General features: G+C 44.2%; 1 protein-coding gene across 1 annotated transcript in view; it reads left to right on the top strand.

Annotated features, from left to right (window-relative positions):
* TECPR2 (tectonin beta-propeller repeat containing 2) overlaps positions 1-16218 on the top strand; it is a 140452-nt gene that overhangs the window by 53115 nt on the left and 71119 nt on the right. Inside the window, exons 11-13 of the mRNA XM_082242646.1 lie at positions 7-187; positions 3063-3204; positions 8790-9030. Of these exons, the coding sequence (XP_082098772.1) occupies positions 7-187; positions 3063-3204; positions 8790-9030 (564 nt within the window). The remainder of the gene's footprint in view (positions 1-6; positions 188-3062; positions 3205-8789; positions 9031-16218) is intronic.

Below are 16218 nucleotides of genomic sequence, written 5' to 3'. Positions count from 1 at the left end.
TTCCAGGTCTCAGTGTGGACCGCCCATGTGCCAGAGCCGTAAAGGTTGACTGCCCCTGCCCGCTGTCCCAGATCACAGCCAGGAACAATGTGGTCTGGGCCCTCACTGAACAGCGCAGCCTTCTTTATAGAGAAGGAGTCAGCAGCTTCTCTCCAGAGGGAGAGGTTTGGCAATGTGACCTTATCAGGTAAGCAGGACTGGAACTGTCCTTTTTTAAATGGGGCTCTTGTTGTTTGACAGCATTAAAACATATCTCATCACCTTATTTGAATAGGCTGGAAACCCTTTTGAACAACTGTTTTTGTTTAAGCAGAAACAAAGACAACCTGCTGATTCCTTTACTTATTGTGTGGTGAAGGTGAATATGGCCTCTTTCACACGGGCATTCCGAACGCATTTCCGTATATCATCACATTTTTTTGCGGGTGATATACGGACATAATTCATGTCAATGCGATTGCGGATGTCAGCGGATGACCATCTGCTGACATCCGATTTGCGTCCTTTCAGCTCTGTTCCGTTTTTTGGAATGGAACAGAACCCTATTTTTTCTTCCGTTTAAAAAACGGAAAGGACGCTAAATCGGATGTCAGCGGTGTCATCCGCTGACATCCGCAATCGCATTGACATACATTATGTCCATTTATCATCCGCAAACAGATGGGATGATATGCGGACATACGGACCGGATGACACAAGTGTCATCCGTGTCTGTAAAAAAAAAAAAAAATTCCCGGAGCGGATCGCAATACGGTTCACTCCGTGTGAAAGAGGCCTATAAGATGAAATAATGATCATTTAGGTGTCTGAACATTATTTCTGGAGATTACTCTTGTTTCTGCTATACTTATGATTGTGAAAAATTATATTAAAAGTGTGGCGCTGTTTGATTAAATTGTGCATCCGTTAAAATTCTAACATTAATGTTATGATATGTGCCAATCTCCTATGGACTAGCTCTCCATAGAAGTGGATCTGCAACACTCCCTATAGTTGTAGCTGTAAAGTAGAAACGTGCATATAATTCATATATATCGGTATCACAATAACATATTAAATACCAATGTGGAAAACACTGTGCATAAAAAGTGCTTAAGTACATATATACATAAATATGGTGAATAAAAAGGTATGAAATTGAAACAGCTCCTCATATAAATATTAGAATGAATATAGATTGTAATGGTGAAATGATCCGTGTTTTCGCAGTCAAGATTAACCCTCTGATAAACCGAGGAGATGAAATAAAGTGGGATTTTAAAGGTGGATCTCTCAGAAAAAAAAAAATTCTCACAAATCTATATTAACCACTTTACCACCGGAGGATTTTGCTGTCTTACGTCTGGGCCACTTTTTGCGATTCGGCGCTGTGCGACTTTAACTGACAATTGCGCGGTCGTGCGACGCCGTACCCAAACGAAATTTACGTCCTTTTTTTCCCACAAACAGAGCTTTCTTTTGGTGGTATTTGATCACCTGTGCGATTTTTACTTTTTGCGCTATAAACCAAAAAAGAGCGTTTATTTTGAAAAAATAACAATATTTTTCACATTATTTTTATATGAAATTCCCCCCCAAAAAAATTAAAAATCTAATTTTTTTTAAATTTTTGGCCAATTTGTTTTCTGCTACCTATGTTTGGTAAAAAAATCAGAATAAGCGTATTTTGATTGGTTTGCGCAAAAGTTATTGCGTTTACTAACAAAGGGAAATATTTCTGTAATTTTTTTGTGTTTTTTTTTTTTAACGCGTAATGGTGATGTGCGATTTTTTTTTTTTTTTTTTTTTTTTTTTTTTTTGCGGGACTGCGACATTGCGGCGGACAGGTCGGACCCTTGACTGACATTTTTGACACTTTTGGGGGTACCAGTGACATTACTGCAGTAAACAGTGCTATATATATGCACTGTTACAGTAAAAATGACACTGGCAGGGAAGGGGGTTAATTTTATTGGAGAAGGAGGGGTTAATGTATGCCTGGTGCTTACTAACATGTGGGGGGGGGGGGGTGACTGAGTGACACAAGGACAGATCGAGGGTTCAGCTATGCTGAACCCTGCAATCTGACCCTGCCTGTCACTTAGGAGATCCGCCCGCTCTGTTTACACAAGCTGGCGGATCTCCAAACTAGATTCCCCGATGATCGGGGAAGAGCAGCGGCGATCGCCGCCGCTCCTCCCCTGGCCCGACTCCCGCTGTGACTGAAAACAGCGAGAGCGAGTCTCCTGTCTGGTGACGTAGACCTACGTCGCCAGATGATAACGAGCCACTGTGCCGCAGTAGCAGCACAGTGAGCAGTGGGGAAGCGGTTAAAATAAACTTTATTTACATGTAAATCTAAAAAATGGAGGGACACAAAACCCCTATTTATGCCTAAAATCTATCCAGTATCAGATTACATTGTCAACATTGAGACATTACACCAATAAATCCTCACACAGCCATATGGATCTTTAGTACATTTATTTACCGTGTTTTGCCCAAAATCCCTCTGCTTTCTGTGTGTATATGTATACGTTGTCCGCACCTCCAACTTGGGGCATACCGTATGAAAACTTTATTATTGTATATTTATTTCTAGTGTTAACTGAACAAAACCCCTCTGTTTCCCTGAGGAAGCCTTTTGGCCGAAACACGCTTGGAGTTTCAACTCATCTACGGCAGTTCTTTGAATACAACGCCATAAGAATTGTGTTGTATTTTCATTATTCCCTATGGGGGGGTGTTGGTTCAATTGCATGTATTAATTGTCTATATGGCTGTGTGAGGATTTATTGGGGTTATGCCTCAATGTTGACAATGTAATCATGTCTGATATTTGATTGAATTTAGGCATAAATGGGGGTTTTGTGTCCTTCCATTTTTTTAGATTTACATGTAAAGTTTATTTTAATATATATTTGTGGCTGTGAGAATTTTTTGAGAGATCATCCACCTTTTAAAATCTCACTTTATTCTTTTCCTTGTTTTATCTGGGGTTAATCTGGTCTACTATTCATTAGGGATGTGGTAGTATCTTCCTGCTTTCACCCTTGACATTATCTAAATTTGTGTTTTTGCAGTGAAAGACAAGCTCTAGAACCAGTATGTGTGACACTAGGTGACCAAGAAACGGTTTGGGCCCTGGATGCCAGCGGCAATCTGTGGTTTAGGACTGGAGTGACGCCTAAGAAGCCGCAGGGAGAAGATGACCATTGGTGGCAAGTAGGCATTTTATCTCACTTTTAGAGTCAAGAGTCACAATGAACTTAGCCAGAAATGTATACTTCATTTTTGTTTTTTGTATGATATTCTAGAAAAAAACAAGACTTTTCTTTTGTTGGGGGGGGATGTGGTTTCCCATGACTAAACCATGAGTGGGGCGAAACATGTCGGGTGTGCGACCTGGATGAAGTCCTAGGCTGAGGCTGCTTCCACTCTTTTTTACATGAGGGTTTTGTGTGAAGTGGGGATCCTGGGACGACTTTTCCTTCCTCATTGACTTCTACGGAGCTGAGACTAGCTCTTTCCCTGCCTGTACTCCCAATGGTTGTCCGCATACAAGCACCTACTAAAACCTGAAGCGTAACTCTTAATTTCTTGGTTTGGAAGGACATAAAACCATGGCATATACAGTATATATTCTACCTGCAGGCCAGTTGACACAAAAAATGTGAACGCTGCTACTTAGATCAGCTTTCAGGAGCTGAACCGATTGAAACACTAAATTTCTGGGCAGTCTTGGTGTTACCAGGCAAGAAGGTGAAAAGAAATCTTCCCAATAGGGATACAGACAGAAATACAATCCTGGCAGATGTTCCAACCTTTCCATACTGTATCCAAAGCTAAAAAGAAAGTTTTGGCTGGAGATCTGTTTAAATCCCTTTTCTTTTCCCTCTCCACAATTTTTTTTTATTTTTTGCTATTCCACTGTTTTCATTGGCCACAGACTCAGAATTTACTGACTGTAAATTTACCTAAAGTGAAACTTTACCCATAACTTCATAAAAAAGAATGTTCTTTAGCTAGGAACATACATTCCACAATAATAATTATGCCACCAAAATGAGTGTGTGCTGTAAATTTCCTCAAGCGTTGTTCCGGTTTCTCCTTGCTGGAGGCTGCAATTATGCTAAAGCCCAGATCCCCTGAGCAGCAGTGAATCATTAAATGGAACTAAACCTAAGTCCTGCTAAATCACTTCAGGCTGGCCCCCTTTTCAAGATATAGCTATGTAAAACTTTAAAAATAAGTGTCTATACTGTATAAAATCCAGTAATACACTATCTCACCCCGCTCTGCACATGTTCAGTTGCTCTCCATTTTTAGGCACTGCCAAGATTGTAGTAGCCGATCTGCTGAGAGCCTTAAAGGGAAATCAAACCTTCCTATCCTTGACAGCAAAGGAAGCTGCTTCTTGATGAGCTTCAACTGCCATGATGCTGCACATGTGATCAGTTATGACACCAGCCATTTGATGGTTTGATATTTTGGTTGTGGTCACAAGCAAATGTGACAGTTGGCAATCCCAGCATTCTAGGAATGTAACTGTTTTTTGAAACTTAAAGCGGAGTTCCACCCAAAAGTGGAACTTCCGCTTTAGGGAGTCCTGACCCCCTGACATGCCACATTTGGCATGTCATTTTTTTTGGGGGGGAAGAGGGTACCTAGTTTTGACAGGTACCCGCTCCCACTTCCGCTCGGAGCGCCGCGGCGCCCTGAACGGAAGTTCTCCTCTCCCCCTCCCTCCCTGCAATCTTCTGGGACACGTCAGAGGTCCCAGAAGATTGCCGGCCAATCAAGACGCGCAGCGCGACTCGCGCATGCGCAGTGGGTACCCGGCTGTAAAGCCGCAAACTGTCACAGCCGGGTTCCCACAGCAGTGATGCCGAGGGAGAGGATCGAGGCTTCGGGCGGCCGCATCGCTGGACCGTTGGACAGGTGAGTGAATGGCTGGAACTCCGCTTTAAAGCAGAGTTCCACCCATGTTTGAAACTTTTTAGAAATTGCTGGTATTCCTCAATTAAAAACAGCATTGCCGACTTTTTTTTCTTTTTTCCTTGATTGGCTTACCTTGTTGCTAGGGGGTAAGCAATTTGCTTCCTCCTTCGGCACCGCGGCACGCTACGTCACTTCCTGCGGCGCACAGGATCCTGGGAGATGTGCATCATCATTCCCAGGAGTCTGTGGGGGAGAACATTTTAATACAGAGCTGACTGAGAGAAGGCGGGGCTAAGGCAGAATGGAGTTGCCGCCGTGTCATCGTGTCCTTACAGGGGGCTGGGGCAGTTTGGAGAGTTGAGAGGAGGCAGGACGGAGGTGGAGGAAAATTGTAAGAACAGAGAGCTGACTGCGAGGAGGTTGGACGGAGGTGCGGTCGGGTCAGTAATGCAGGGCTTCTAGCCATTAAAAGCATCTCCTCCTGATCAAATATATATTAATATTAAATACTAAGTATACTAAATAATAATAAATATATAATAAATACTAAATATGATTAAATACTAAAAATAAATATTAAATACCAAATAATAAAAATTAGGGTTAAAAAAACTAAATTTATATATATATATATATATATATATATATATATATATATATTTATTCGTTTTTTTAATCCTAATTTTTATTACTGACATGGCCGCACCTCCGTCCCACCTCAGCCCCGCCTCCTCTGTCCGCTATCCGCTCTGTATTAAAATCTTCCTCGACCCTCGAGAATGTCTTCGGACTCTGGTAAACCAGCAGCACCTATTCCCGGAAGATGGTACATGTGGGCTTCACATGCCCACAATTAAGATGGGATCCCGCTGCAGAAGAAATATAAAGGTTAGTTTGATTTAAAAAAAATAATGTATAACACCGCAAACAATAATATATTTAGCTAATATAAAATGGATTTCATAGATTGAAAAGAATATCTCCGGGGTTTAAAAAAAGAATTTGGCTGGAACTCCACTTTAAAGTCAGAAAATGTAGGTCCTGCTAGATGACTTCAGGTTGGCCCCCTTTGCAGGTATACGTATATAAAACATTAAAAAGAAGTGTCTAGGTCTGGGGCGTCTGGTACTCCTCTGCCCTCACTGTATCCAATGCTTAAAGACCTCTCTGAGAGTATAGGGCTGTTGGCTTTGGCGATCCTTGACATTCATGATTTTGAATATTTTTATTTCTTTGCATGTTTACTAGCTTTATAACGATGTGGAACGCTGCATATTGTTTTGAAATGTATTTGTAATGTTTTTTGTACCGTATTCTATTTTATGCGCTCATGTTGAGCACTTTGTTTACTGTACCAAAAGCCTCCTCTCCTTTAATAAAAAGAGTTTTAAAAAAATAAGTGTCTATACTGTTTACAATTGGTAATACTATCTCACCCTGCTCTGCACATGCTTAGTTTTTTTTTTTTTTTATCTTTAGGCACTTCTGAGTTTGTAGAGGCCGATCTGTGGACAACCTTAAAGCAGAATTAAACCCTCCTATCCTTTACAGCCAAGGAAGCTGCCATGGTGACAGTTTGGTTGAGGAAACAAGCAAATTTTCAGTTGGCAATCCCAGTATTCAAGGAATGTTAACAGTTTTTAGACTGTTAAATTGGTGGGTTTAGTTCTGCTTTAGGATTTACTGCTGTTCAGGGGCTCTGGGCTTTAGCAAAATGGCAGCCTCCAGCAAGAATAAACAGGAGCAATGCTGGAGGCAGTTTACAGCACACACTCATTTTGGTGGCATAATTATTAATGTGGAATGTATGTTTCTTGCTAAAGAACATTAATTATATGTGAAAAAAGCTGCGCTAAGTGACAAGAACCATAAGTGATAATGAGTCCAAAGAAAGTCCCAAAAATTGAGTGTAAATTGATAGATAAATAGTCCAAAAAATTCAACCTATTCTCCACAGGTGCAGATAATGGGTGTATATACTGCTTACCAGATGCAGCAGTGTAGTATGCCTTGAACACAAAATGACCAAGCCAGATGGAAAACCTTAAGGGGGATTCCTCACCAACGATATCCGACCCAGGAGCACAGATTGATGGATGTTGGGGTAAAAAACATATAAAAAAACATAGCGTGATACTGTATACAAAAGAGTACAAGATAGCTGCTCCCGTGTATATCAGAAAAGGAAAGTGCTGATATAGACCACCACCATCCCAGGCTGCTTACCAGAAGTGAAAATGAAATAGACAGATCAATCACCAGCCAATTCTATTCATGCAACAGCAGCAGTGATGTAAGTGTCCCTGCTTACCAGAAACAAACAGGTTGTAAACATATAAAGGTTGAGATATCCTCCAAGTGTTGATGGTATTCTCTATGTATTCCCAAGTGAATAGAATGTTAAAAGGTGAATGGAGCCACCACCGCACTCACAATCTAATTACCAGGTTCATGCAGGTAAATCAGGTGTAAGGCAACCACTCTATTCAACTATGTGACACCGCTTGGAACGTCACCATATATCACAGCTTACCAGAAATAGAAAACTATATCGCATGTATCCCAAATCCAGATGGCACTGGACAAGTGTTCCTAGTAGCCCTTTCACTGTGGGTAGTCCCGTCCCTTGTCCAGTGAGGCTCACCCGCATACAGGACTCCGATGGTTACATAAAAATAATAGTGGAGAGCCCCATAGTGTAAAACCATTTAATAAGAGAATAATAAAAAGGATTGCACTTACAGATAAGTACGAGTAAAACAGCGCTGAATCGAAGCCGCCGGCCGAACAGCTTCAAACACCCGCCTGAGCGTCTCACAGAGGTGACGTCAGCATGTAACCATCGGAGTCCTGTATGCGGTTGAGCCTCACTGGACAAGGGACCGGACTACCCACAGTGAAAGGGCTACTAGGAACACTTGCCCAGTGCCATCTGGATTTGGGATACATGCGATATAGTTTTCTATTTCTGGTAAGCTGTGATATATGGTGACGGTCCAAGCGGTGTCACATAGTTGAATAGAGTGGTTGCCTTACACCTGATTTACCTGCATGAACCTGGTAATTAGATTGTGAGTGCGGTGGTGGCTCCATTCACCTTTTAACATTCTATTCACTTGGGAATACATAGAGAATACCATCAACACTTGGAGGATATCTCAACCTTTATATGTTTACAACCTGTTTGTTTCTGGTAAGCAGGGACACTTCCATCACTGCTGCTGTTGCATGAATAGAATTGGCTGGTGATTGATCTGTCTATTTCATTTTCACTTCTGGTAAGCAGCCTGGGATGGTGGTGGTCTATATCAGCACTTTCCTTTTCTGATATACACGGGAGCAGCTATCTTGTACTCTTTTGTATACAGTATCATGCTATGTTTTTTTATATGTTTTTTACCCCAACATCCATCAATCTGTGCTCCTGGGTCGGATATCGTTGGTGAGGAATCCCCCTTAAGGTTTTCCATCTGGCTTGGTCATTTTGTGTTCAAGGCATACTACACTGCTGCATCTGGTAAGCAGTATATACACCCATTATCTGCACCTGTGGAGAATTGGTTGAATTTTTTGGACTTTATTTATTTATCAATTTACACTCAATTTTTGGGACTTTCTTTGGACTCATTATCACTTATGGTTCTTGTCACTTAGCGCAGCTTTTTTCAAACATATTTACTTTGGATGCTTGTCACATTTAAGTTGCTGCTATTTTTTCTTTGATATTTAGCACAGTTTTTTTTCTTTCCAAAGAACATTAATTATCAAGTTGTTATGATTAAAGTTCCGCTTTAAATGTTTAAAAAAAAAAAAGTGAAATTTCTATAATAATAGTTAAACATATTCTTAATCCTGGTGACATTTTTCAGGTCAGCATCACCGATTACGTCGTCTTTGACCATTACACCTTGTTCCAGACCCTCATCCAGGCCACTCAGACTGTTGCTACAGTTGCACAGGCCCCCGTGGAAAAAATGGCCGACAGACTCCGCATGATGGTCTGGTCTCAGCAGTCGCAGTGTCAGCCCAGCCTCCTGGGGGTTAACAGCAGTGGTGTGTGGATCACCTCCGGGAAAAACGAATTTCACGTGGCAAAGGGAAATCTTATAGGTGAGTTTAATTGCACAATGCAGTCCAGCAAGAGTATTTTGAATTGAAAAAAATTTAAAGGCCCCTTTTACCTGCTAATTGGTTCAACTGTTCCTCCTGTCATATATCTCCTTCATCTTCCTTTACAGCCAGCTTTATCCCTGCAACTGCCTATGTTTTGCTTTTCATTTCTATTTTAAACTGAATGGGTTGCTTTTACAAGGTTAAGGTTTACATATATTGCTTCCTTCACATATCCTTTAATACTTTTTCTTTTTGCAGGCTTTTTTTTTAATTTTTTTAAACCACTTCCCAAACACGCTATAGTCGAATAATGGCTACAGAGCAGTCAGTCAGTTCTGGGAGGGCGTCATATGACGTCTTTCTGTGATCATGCCTGCTTCAGAGTGCAGGTGGCATGCTCTGTGGTCGTTGTGTCCTCAGGACACAGCAGATCATAGATTGGGGTACAGAGCCAATCCCAGCGGCCCTATGCCACGTGATCAGCTGTGTCCAATCACAGCTGATTACATGTTAACACAAGCCGGTTATTAATATTCCTTTCCTCACGCTGACAGCATGAGTAGAGGAGAGCGGAAACTGGCTTGTGTGAAAGGGACATCTACACTGATAATCAGGTCACTTCATGTGAAATAAAAATTTCATATGGGTAGTGTTGCATGACCATGCAGTTAGAAGACTCATGCAAACACTAACAGCGCTAAAATAGCACACAGCAAAAAGTCCCAGTGTGTAGTAAGTAGTCAGAGGTGCTCAGACTAGTCTGACATGAGTGCAGGATGAGACAATCCAGAGGAAAAAATCCTGTTAAACAGTCTTTAATGCTGGTTAGAGAAGCTGGCATAGGCATGCACCATCACCTCACCGTTGTGACCCCCTATAGGAGATCAGAGATGCGCCAAATAGAACTCCAAATGTTTCCAGCTGCTCAGAAGATCAGGATGGATCCTTCTCAATCCTCATGGATCATATACCTGTCTGTCATCAGAAATCCATGTCCAGTCACAGTGTGTTGGGCATAAAGGACAAGCCTCAGCAGCGAGAACAACGTGGTCAGCAGCATCCAGGGAGCAGCCATGTCTCATCCTGCACTCATGTCAGACTAGTCTGAGCACCTCTGACTACTTACTACACACTGGGACTTTTTGCTGTGTGCTATTTTAACGCTGTTAGTGTTTGCATGTGTCTTCTACTAGCAGGATATTATGTACAAACCTTTTCTATGTAATTTCTATTTATAACAGCTGCTGTTTATAATTTATGTTTAGATATTTTATATCAGTTTTATTGCGGCAACGCAATTAGCTCCATAGCGCTGAGTGAGTGGGGTGTAGACAGCTATTGCTGTTTTTGTTTTTTCCTCGTTCAATTATTTCCATGACCATGCAATTGTCATTCAAAGTGTAACAGCGCTGAAAGCTGAAAATTTGCCCTAGGCAGGAAAGGGGTAAAAGTGCCCTGTAGGTAAGTGGTTAACCGCTTGCCGACCGCCGCAAGTACATATACTGCGGCGGTCAGCCCCGGCCAGGCAAAGTGACGTATATATACATCACTAGCCTGTCACCGGCTTGTGAGCCAATAGCAGGCGAGCGCGCGCCCGCTGAGGCGCGCGCCCGCCCCGGCTCGTTCACTAAGGAGTCCGTGCGCTTGACCGGCGGACCCGATGTCCGCCGGTCACTCTGCGATCGACTGTAGAGAGGGAGAAAGGCAGGCGGCTAATGTAAACAAGCTGCCTGTCATTCTCCCCTGTGTAAAAATGGAGATCAGACGGTTCTACTATGTAGGACCGTTGATCTGTAGCCATGTCCAATCACAGTTAGAAGCCCGCCCCTAGGACACACTTAACCCCTCCCTCTCCAATACAGTTAACCCCTTCCCTGCCAGTGTCATTTTTACAGTAACGGTGCATATTTATAGCACTGATTACTGCAGTAATGTCATTGGTAACCCCAAAAGTGTCAAAAATGTCAGACAAGGGTCCGATCTGTCCGCCGCAATGTCGCAGTCCCACAAAAAAAATCGCAGATCGCCGCCATTACTTGTTAAAAAAAAAAAACACCAAAAATGACATAAATCTTTCCCTTTGTTAGTAAACGCGATAACTTTTGCGCAAACCAATCAAAATACGCTTTTTTGCGATTTTTTTCTTTTTTTTTTTTTTTTTTTTTACCAAACATATGTAGCATAAAACAAATTGGCCGAAAATGTTAAAAAATTTAGATTTTTACATTTTTTTTTTTTTTTTTTTTTTTGGAATTTCATATAAAAAAAAATGTGAAAAATATTGTTATTTTTGCAAAATTTACGCTCTTTTTTTTGTTTATAGCGCATGATCAAAAAATCGCACAGCTGATCAAATACCACCAAAAGAAAGCTCTGTTTGTGGGGAAAAAAAAAGGACGTCAAATTCGTTTAGGTACAGCGTCGCACGACCGCGCAATTGTCCGTTAAAGTCACGCAGTAAAAAATCGCAAAAAACCCCCTGGTCAGGAAGGCGGTAAAATCTTTCGGGGATTAAGTGGTTAAATGGCATCAGTCACTTTAAAGAAATGTTATTTGCAGGTCCTATTTATTTTGCCTATTTGACCATATTTCTATTATTCCTCGTACTGATTTCTACAATTTGCCTCTAACGACTGTATTCTACTGCAATTGCTCAGCCACCCTGATCCACAACTGTTATGAAAACAACACAGTCAGATAGAAGACTCAGTTCATTAACCACTTCACTTATACCCCCTTCCTGCCCAGGCCAATTTTCAGCTTTTAGGATTGTCGCATTTTAAATGACAATTGCGAACGGCCATGCAACACTGTACCCAAACAAAGTTTTATCATTTTTTTCCCCCCACAGATGGAGCTTTCTTTTGGTGGTATTTGATCACCACTGGGTTCATTTTTTGCTAAACAAATAGAGATCGAAAATTAAAAAAAAAAAAAAATGTTTTTTTTTTCTTTTGTTTCTGTAACATTTTGTGAATAAGTAAGTATTCTCCTTCACTGACGGGGCAGCACTGGTGAACCGCCTCTGGTGAACTGGTGAATCGTCTGTCAAGGGTCTGCAGTTGGTCTGCGATGCATCTTTGGATGAGATTCCCGTGAGTCTCTAAGCTATCTGTCTCAGCAGTGGTGCTTAGGCGTATTTTGTTGCCAAAGTGTTGGTCTGCGGATCAAACCTTCAAGAAGGCCCTGACTGAATTGCCTTTTCAGCGCGAGCGCCTGTTCGGTGCTACCCTGGATGATATCATTAGGAGTCTGCATCAAAGGGGTTCCCTGTCTTTAGACGTCAACGATGCCTACCTGCACATTCCAATTTGCACCTGGCATCAGCGTTTCTTCCACTTTGCTGTGAGAATGGAGCACTATCAGTTTGTGATGTTACCCTTCTGTCTAGCCTCCGCTCTTCTGTTCTTCGAAAGTGTTGTCCCCGTCTTAGCCTTGCTGCGTCAGTGGGGGTTTGCTGTGCTGGGGTACCTGGACGACCTCTTGTGAGCAAAGTCTCCCATCGGCTCTGATGGCTAATATGGAAATTACTCTCTAGACTTTGCGGGAGATTGGGTGGATTCTGAATTTTCGGGAGTTTGCCCTGGTTCGGACCTGGAGGTTGGATTATCTAGGGCTCACTCTGGATTCAACTCTAGCTGGAATGTTCCTTCCTCCTGGAAAAGTTGCTGAAGTTGCATTCTGCGATTCAACTGTTGTTAGCCCACACATGGTCATTCCTTTGGGCGTGTATGTGAGTGTTGAGCCGGATGGTGTCCACCTTCGAGGCTGTTCCGTTTGCACAGTTCTACACGAGACTCCTTCAAAAGGAGATTTTGGTCAAATAGGACAAGTGTCCCAAGTCGTTGGACAATGTGATTTTTTTTTGAGTCGGGCTACAAGGTGTTCTTTGGTCTGGTGGCTGCGCTCCCTGACCTTGCTACAGATGCCCATCAATGTTTTAGAACTTTGAGGTGTCCGGCATTCTCCTATGGGTAGAGCGGTTCGTTCCAGTCGTCTTCGCTGTGCACATTTCCGGCGTGGAACATTAGCAGGCGGATTACCTTAGTCTTCAGGAGTTGGACCAGGGGGAATGGTCCCCTCATCTGGACAAGTTTCATCAGATTTGTCTACGGTGGGGCACCCCCAAGGTGGATCTGTTGGCATCTTGGCTGAACAGAAGGATGCCGAGGTTCTTCGCCAGGTCGCTAGATGCTCCGGCAGACGCCACGGACGCTCTGGTGACTCCATGGAGCCGGTACCATCTGATTTTATGCCTTTCCTCCGCTCCAGTTTCTTCCACAACTTCTACGCAGGATTGAGGCCGAAGGTATTCTGGTCATTCTGGTGGCTCCGGACTGCCCTCGGTGGTCTTGGTACGCTGACCTGTTACGACTAGTCGCCGACATCCCCTGGAGGCTTCCTCGCAGGGACGATCTGTTGTCTCAAGGGCCAATCTTCCTTCCTGTTTTATGGTCACTGGCATTGACGGCCTGGCTCTTAAGAGCCAGGTGCTGAAGGACCGTTGCTTGTCTGGCTCGGTGATTCCGACCATATTGAAGGCAAGGAAATCTACATCTCGAAAGCTTTTTCTTCGGACGTAGAAGGCGTACTTTTCCTGGTGTGAGGTATGAGGAGTCCATCCTCATTCCTCTGTGGTGGCTCAGGTTCTGGCCTTTCTTCAATGGGGTGTTGATCAGAAACTTGCTTGAGCACCATGAAAGGCCAAGTGTCTGCCTTGGCAGTCTTTTTTTCTCTGTCGCTCATTGACAGACGCAGTCCTCTTGATATCAAATCGGGTTATACTGCCCTCTACAGGAGTAGGACACTAGGCAGAAGGAAAACGTTCTGGCCACACCTTAGGGGCAGTCCCAGAGGGTATATCCTCTCTCTCCCTGCTACAGGATGTCAGTTTTTTCTGTCTAGTTAGGAGTAAGGACCTAAGTTCCTTGCTGGGATCTTTGGTCCTGGCAAGATTTTTTTAGAAAAAATTTTTTAGGCAGCTTTTTTCTCCAGTTTTTCCTGTGAGATCTTCAAGCAAGTATGCTGAAAGTGGGCGACGGGCTGGATGTGAGGATCCAGTGGTCACCCCAGTCAGCCTACGAGCGCGTGCAGGCCCTAGCTCCGCGCTGGGTCGGCCGCGACATAGTCCCACTGGACGGGGACTGACCCTGCGAGTTAAACGTCTCGCCTGGACGCCGACGACCAGTTGGAAACTGAGTCACGGCATCTGTATTGGTCCACAGCCCCCCCCACCTCGGTGGAGAGGGGTTCTGTCAGGAGTTGGCGCCCGCCTGTTCCGGTATGGTGAGTAAAATGTTCCCCCTCTCCCCCTGACGGGTTTGTGGGTGGACGCGGGCCCCTCCCTGGGATGATCGGACCTTCATAATCCTGGATCCCCCCTCTATCCTATAACAGGTGTCACAGATCCCCCTCTTGAGGGTGATTTAGTGAATAAGAACCAGGAGGCTTGGTTTGGGAGCTGACAATCGGAAGTCACTGTATGAGGGGCACTGTAAGGGACCATGACTGAAGTCAGTGGCTGGCATTACAATTAGGATGGCCATGTAAGAGGGTGATAGCATCTTACCTGATACATAACGTGCAATACAGGCCGATGCCTGTGCCTGGACTACCGCCATCCTCCCGCAGGCCGCCATCCTCCCACAGGCCGTTCACCTCCCGCAGGCCGCACAGGCCGATGACTACCTTCCGCAGGCCGCTGCTATCTTGCCACAAGCCGCTGCCATCCTCCACAGGCCTCCGCCATTTTCCTGCAGGTCGCGCGGGGCCGCCATCTTGGCGTAGCCTCGTGTCTCCAGCATGGGGGCGGCCATGTTTGAGATGACCAAACACCTCAAAGAGTAATTGGGAGGCGCCGGAAGGCATGTAAAGGGGCGGAGCCGCCTCCTTTACCCGGGAAAGCAAGCCAAAGACTTCCTGTCTGTAACAGACAGTGCTGGGAGAAGGTTGATAGACACTTCTGTGCATCAGGTGGTGAGCCTTGGGGTCTCTCTCTTTCTCTCTGTGGGGTCCAAGCAGGTAACACTGAGGGGCGCTGTTGCGCTGGGGGACTAAGAAAAAAAAAAAATTTTTTTTCTTTGCTGGCAAGTGTCTTGTATAATCATAGACCCTGCCACACATGTATCCCCACCTGATCCCCTCGAGGTGGCCGCGGGACCCTCCAGTACCCCACTTGTGATTGATGCATTATCAGCAGTTTTGGAGTCTTTGGTATCCCGGGTGGAGGTAGCCTATCAGGGACGGGGGTCAAGGAAGCGACCCCCGCCTACCCCTATTTCATCTGACACTTCAGATACGGATTCTGAGCTGGTCACTGCAGCTGCAGGTCCCTCTTCTGGGACTGCTGTCTCAGGTACGGTCTCCTCAGACAGTGAGGAGGACGTTTCTGCCTCCGCCATAGCGCAAGAAGAAGCGTTAGTGAACGCACTAGTCATGTCTGTCCGGGAAACCTTAAGTCTCGAGGTTACACCGGCAGAGGTAGATGACACTGAAATTCCCTTTGGTACCAGCAAGCCTACCAAAATGGCGAAGGTTTTTCCCTTGCCCAAATGTTTTGGTAACCTAATTAAGGAAGAATGGGATCGTCCAAAACGAACCCCTGCTATTTCTAAATGCATTGCTAGGCGCTATCCGTTTGAGGAATCCCTCCTTATGAAATGGACGGTACCACCAGTGGTGGACCCACCAATTTCCAGACTAAATAAAGCCACTGTTATCCCGTTGGAGGACGCTCCGTCCTTTAGGGATCCGGAGGATCGAAAAGTGGAAGCCGAATCCCGCTCCATTTTTTCCCTGATAGGGTCAACATTTAGGCCAGTGATTGCCATTGGTTTAGTTTCTCAAACATTGACAGAATGGACCAAATTGTTACGCCGTGACATAAAGGGGAGAAGTATCCCCCCGGCAGTATCAGATTTGCTGAAGCAGATTATACAAGGGCTACAGTTCATCTGTGACGCCGCCCTGGACGCCACTCCCTTGCTAGGGCGTGCATCTATTTCAGCAGTGGTCCTCAGACGCGTGTTATGGTTAAAGTGCTGGTCTGCTGATCAAGGTTCCAAAAAGACTTTGGCTAATCTTCCTTTTCAGGGGGATCGCCTGTTTGGGGCCACCTTGGATGAGATTATAAAGGATCTCACTGGGGGTAAGAGCACTTTTTTACCACAGACAGCTAAAGGTAAA

This window comes from Pelophylax lessonae (assembly GCF_965119305.1).
Source record: "Pelophylax lessonae genome assembly, chromosome: 13".
Taxonomy (NCBI): Eukaryota; Metazoa; Chordata; class Amphibia; order Anura; family Ranidae; genus Pelophylax; species Pelophylax lessonae.
The sequence above is the reverse complement of the archived record's forward strand: the minus strand, read 5'-3'. Positions and strand labels throughout refer to the sequence as shown.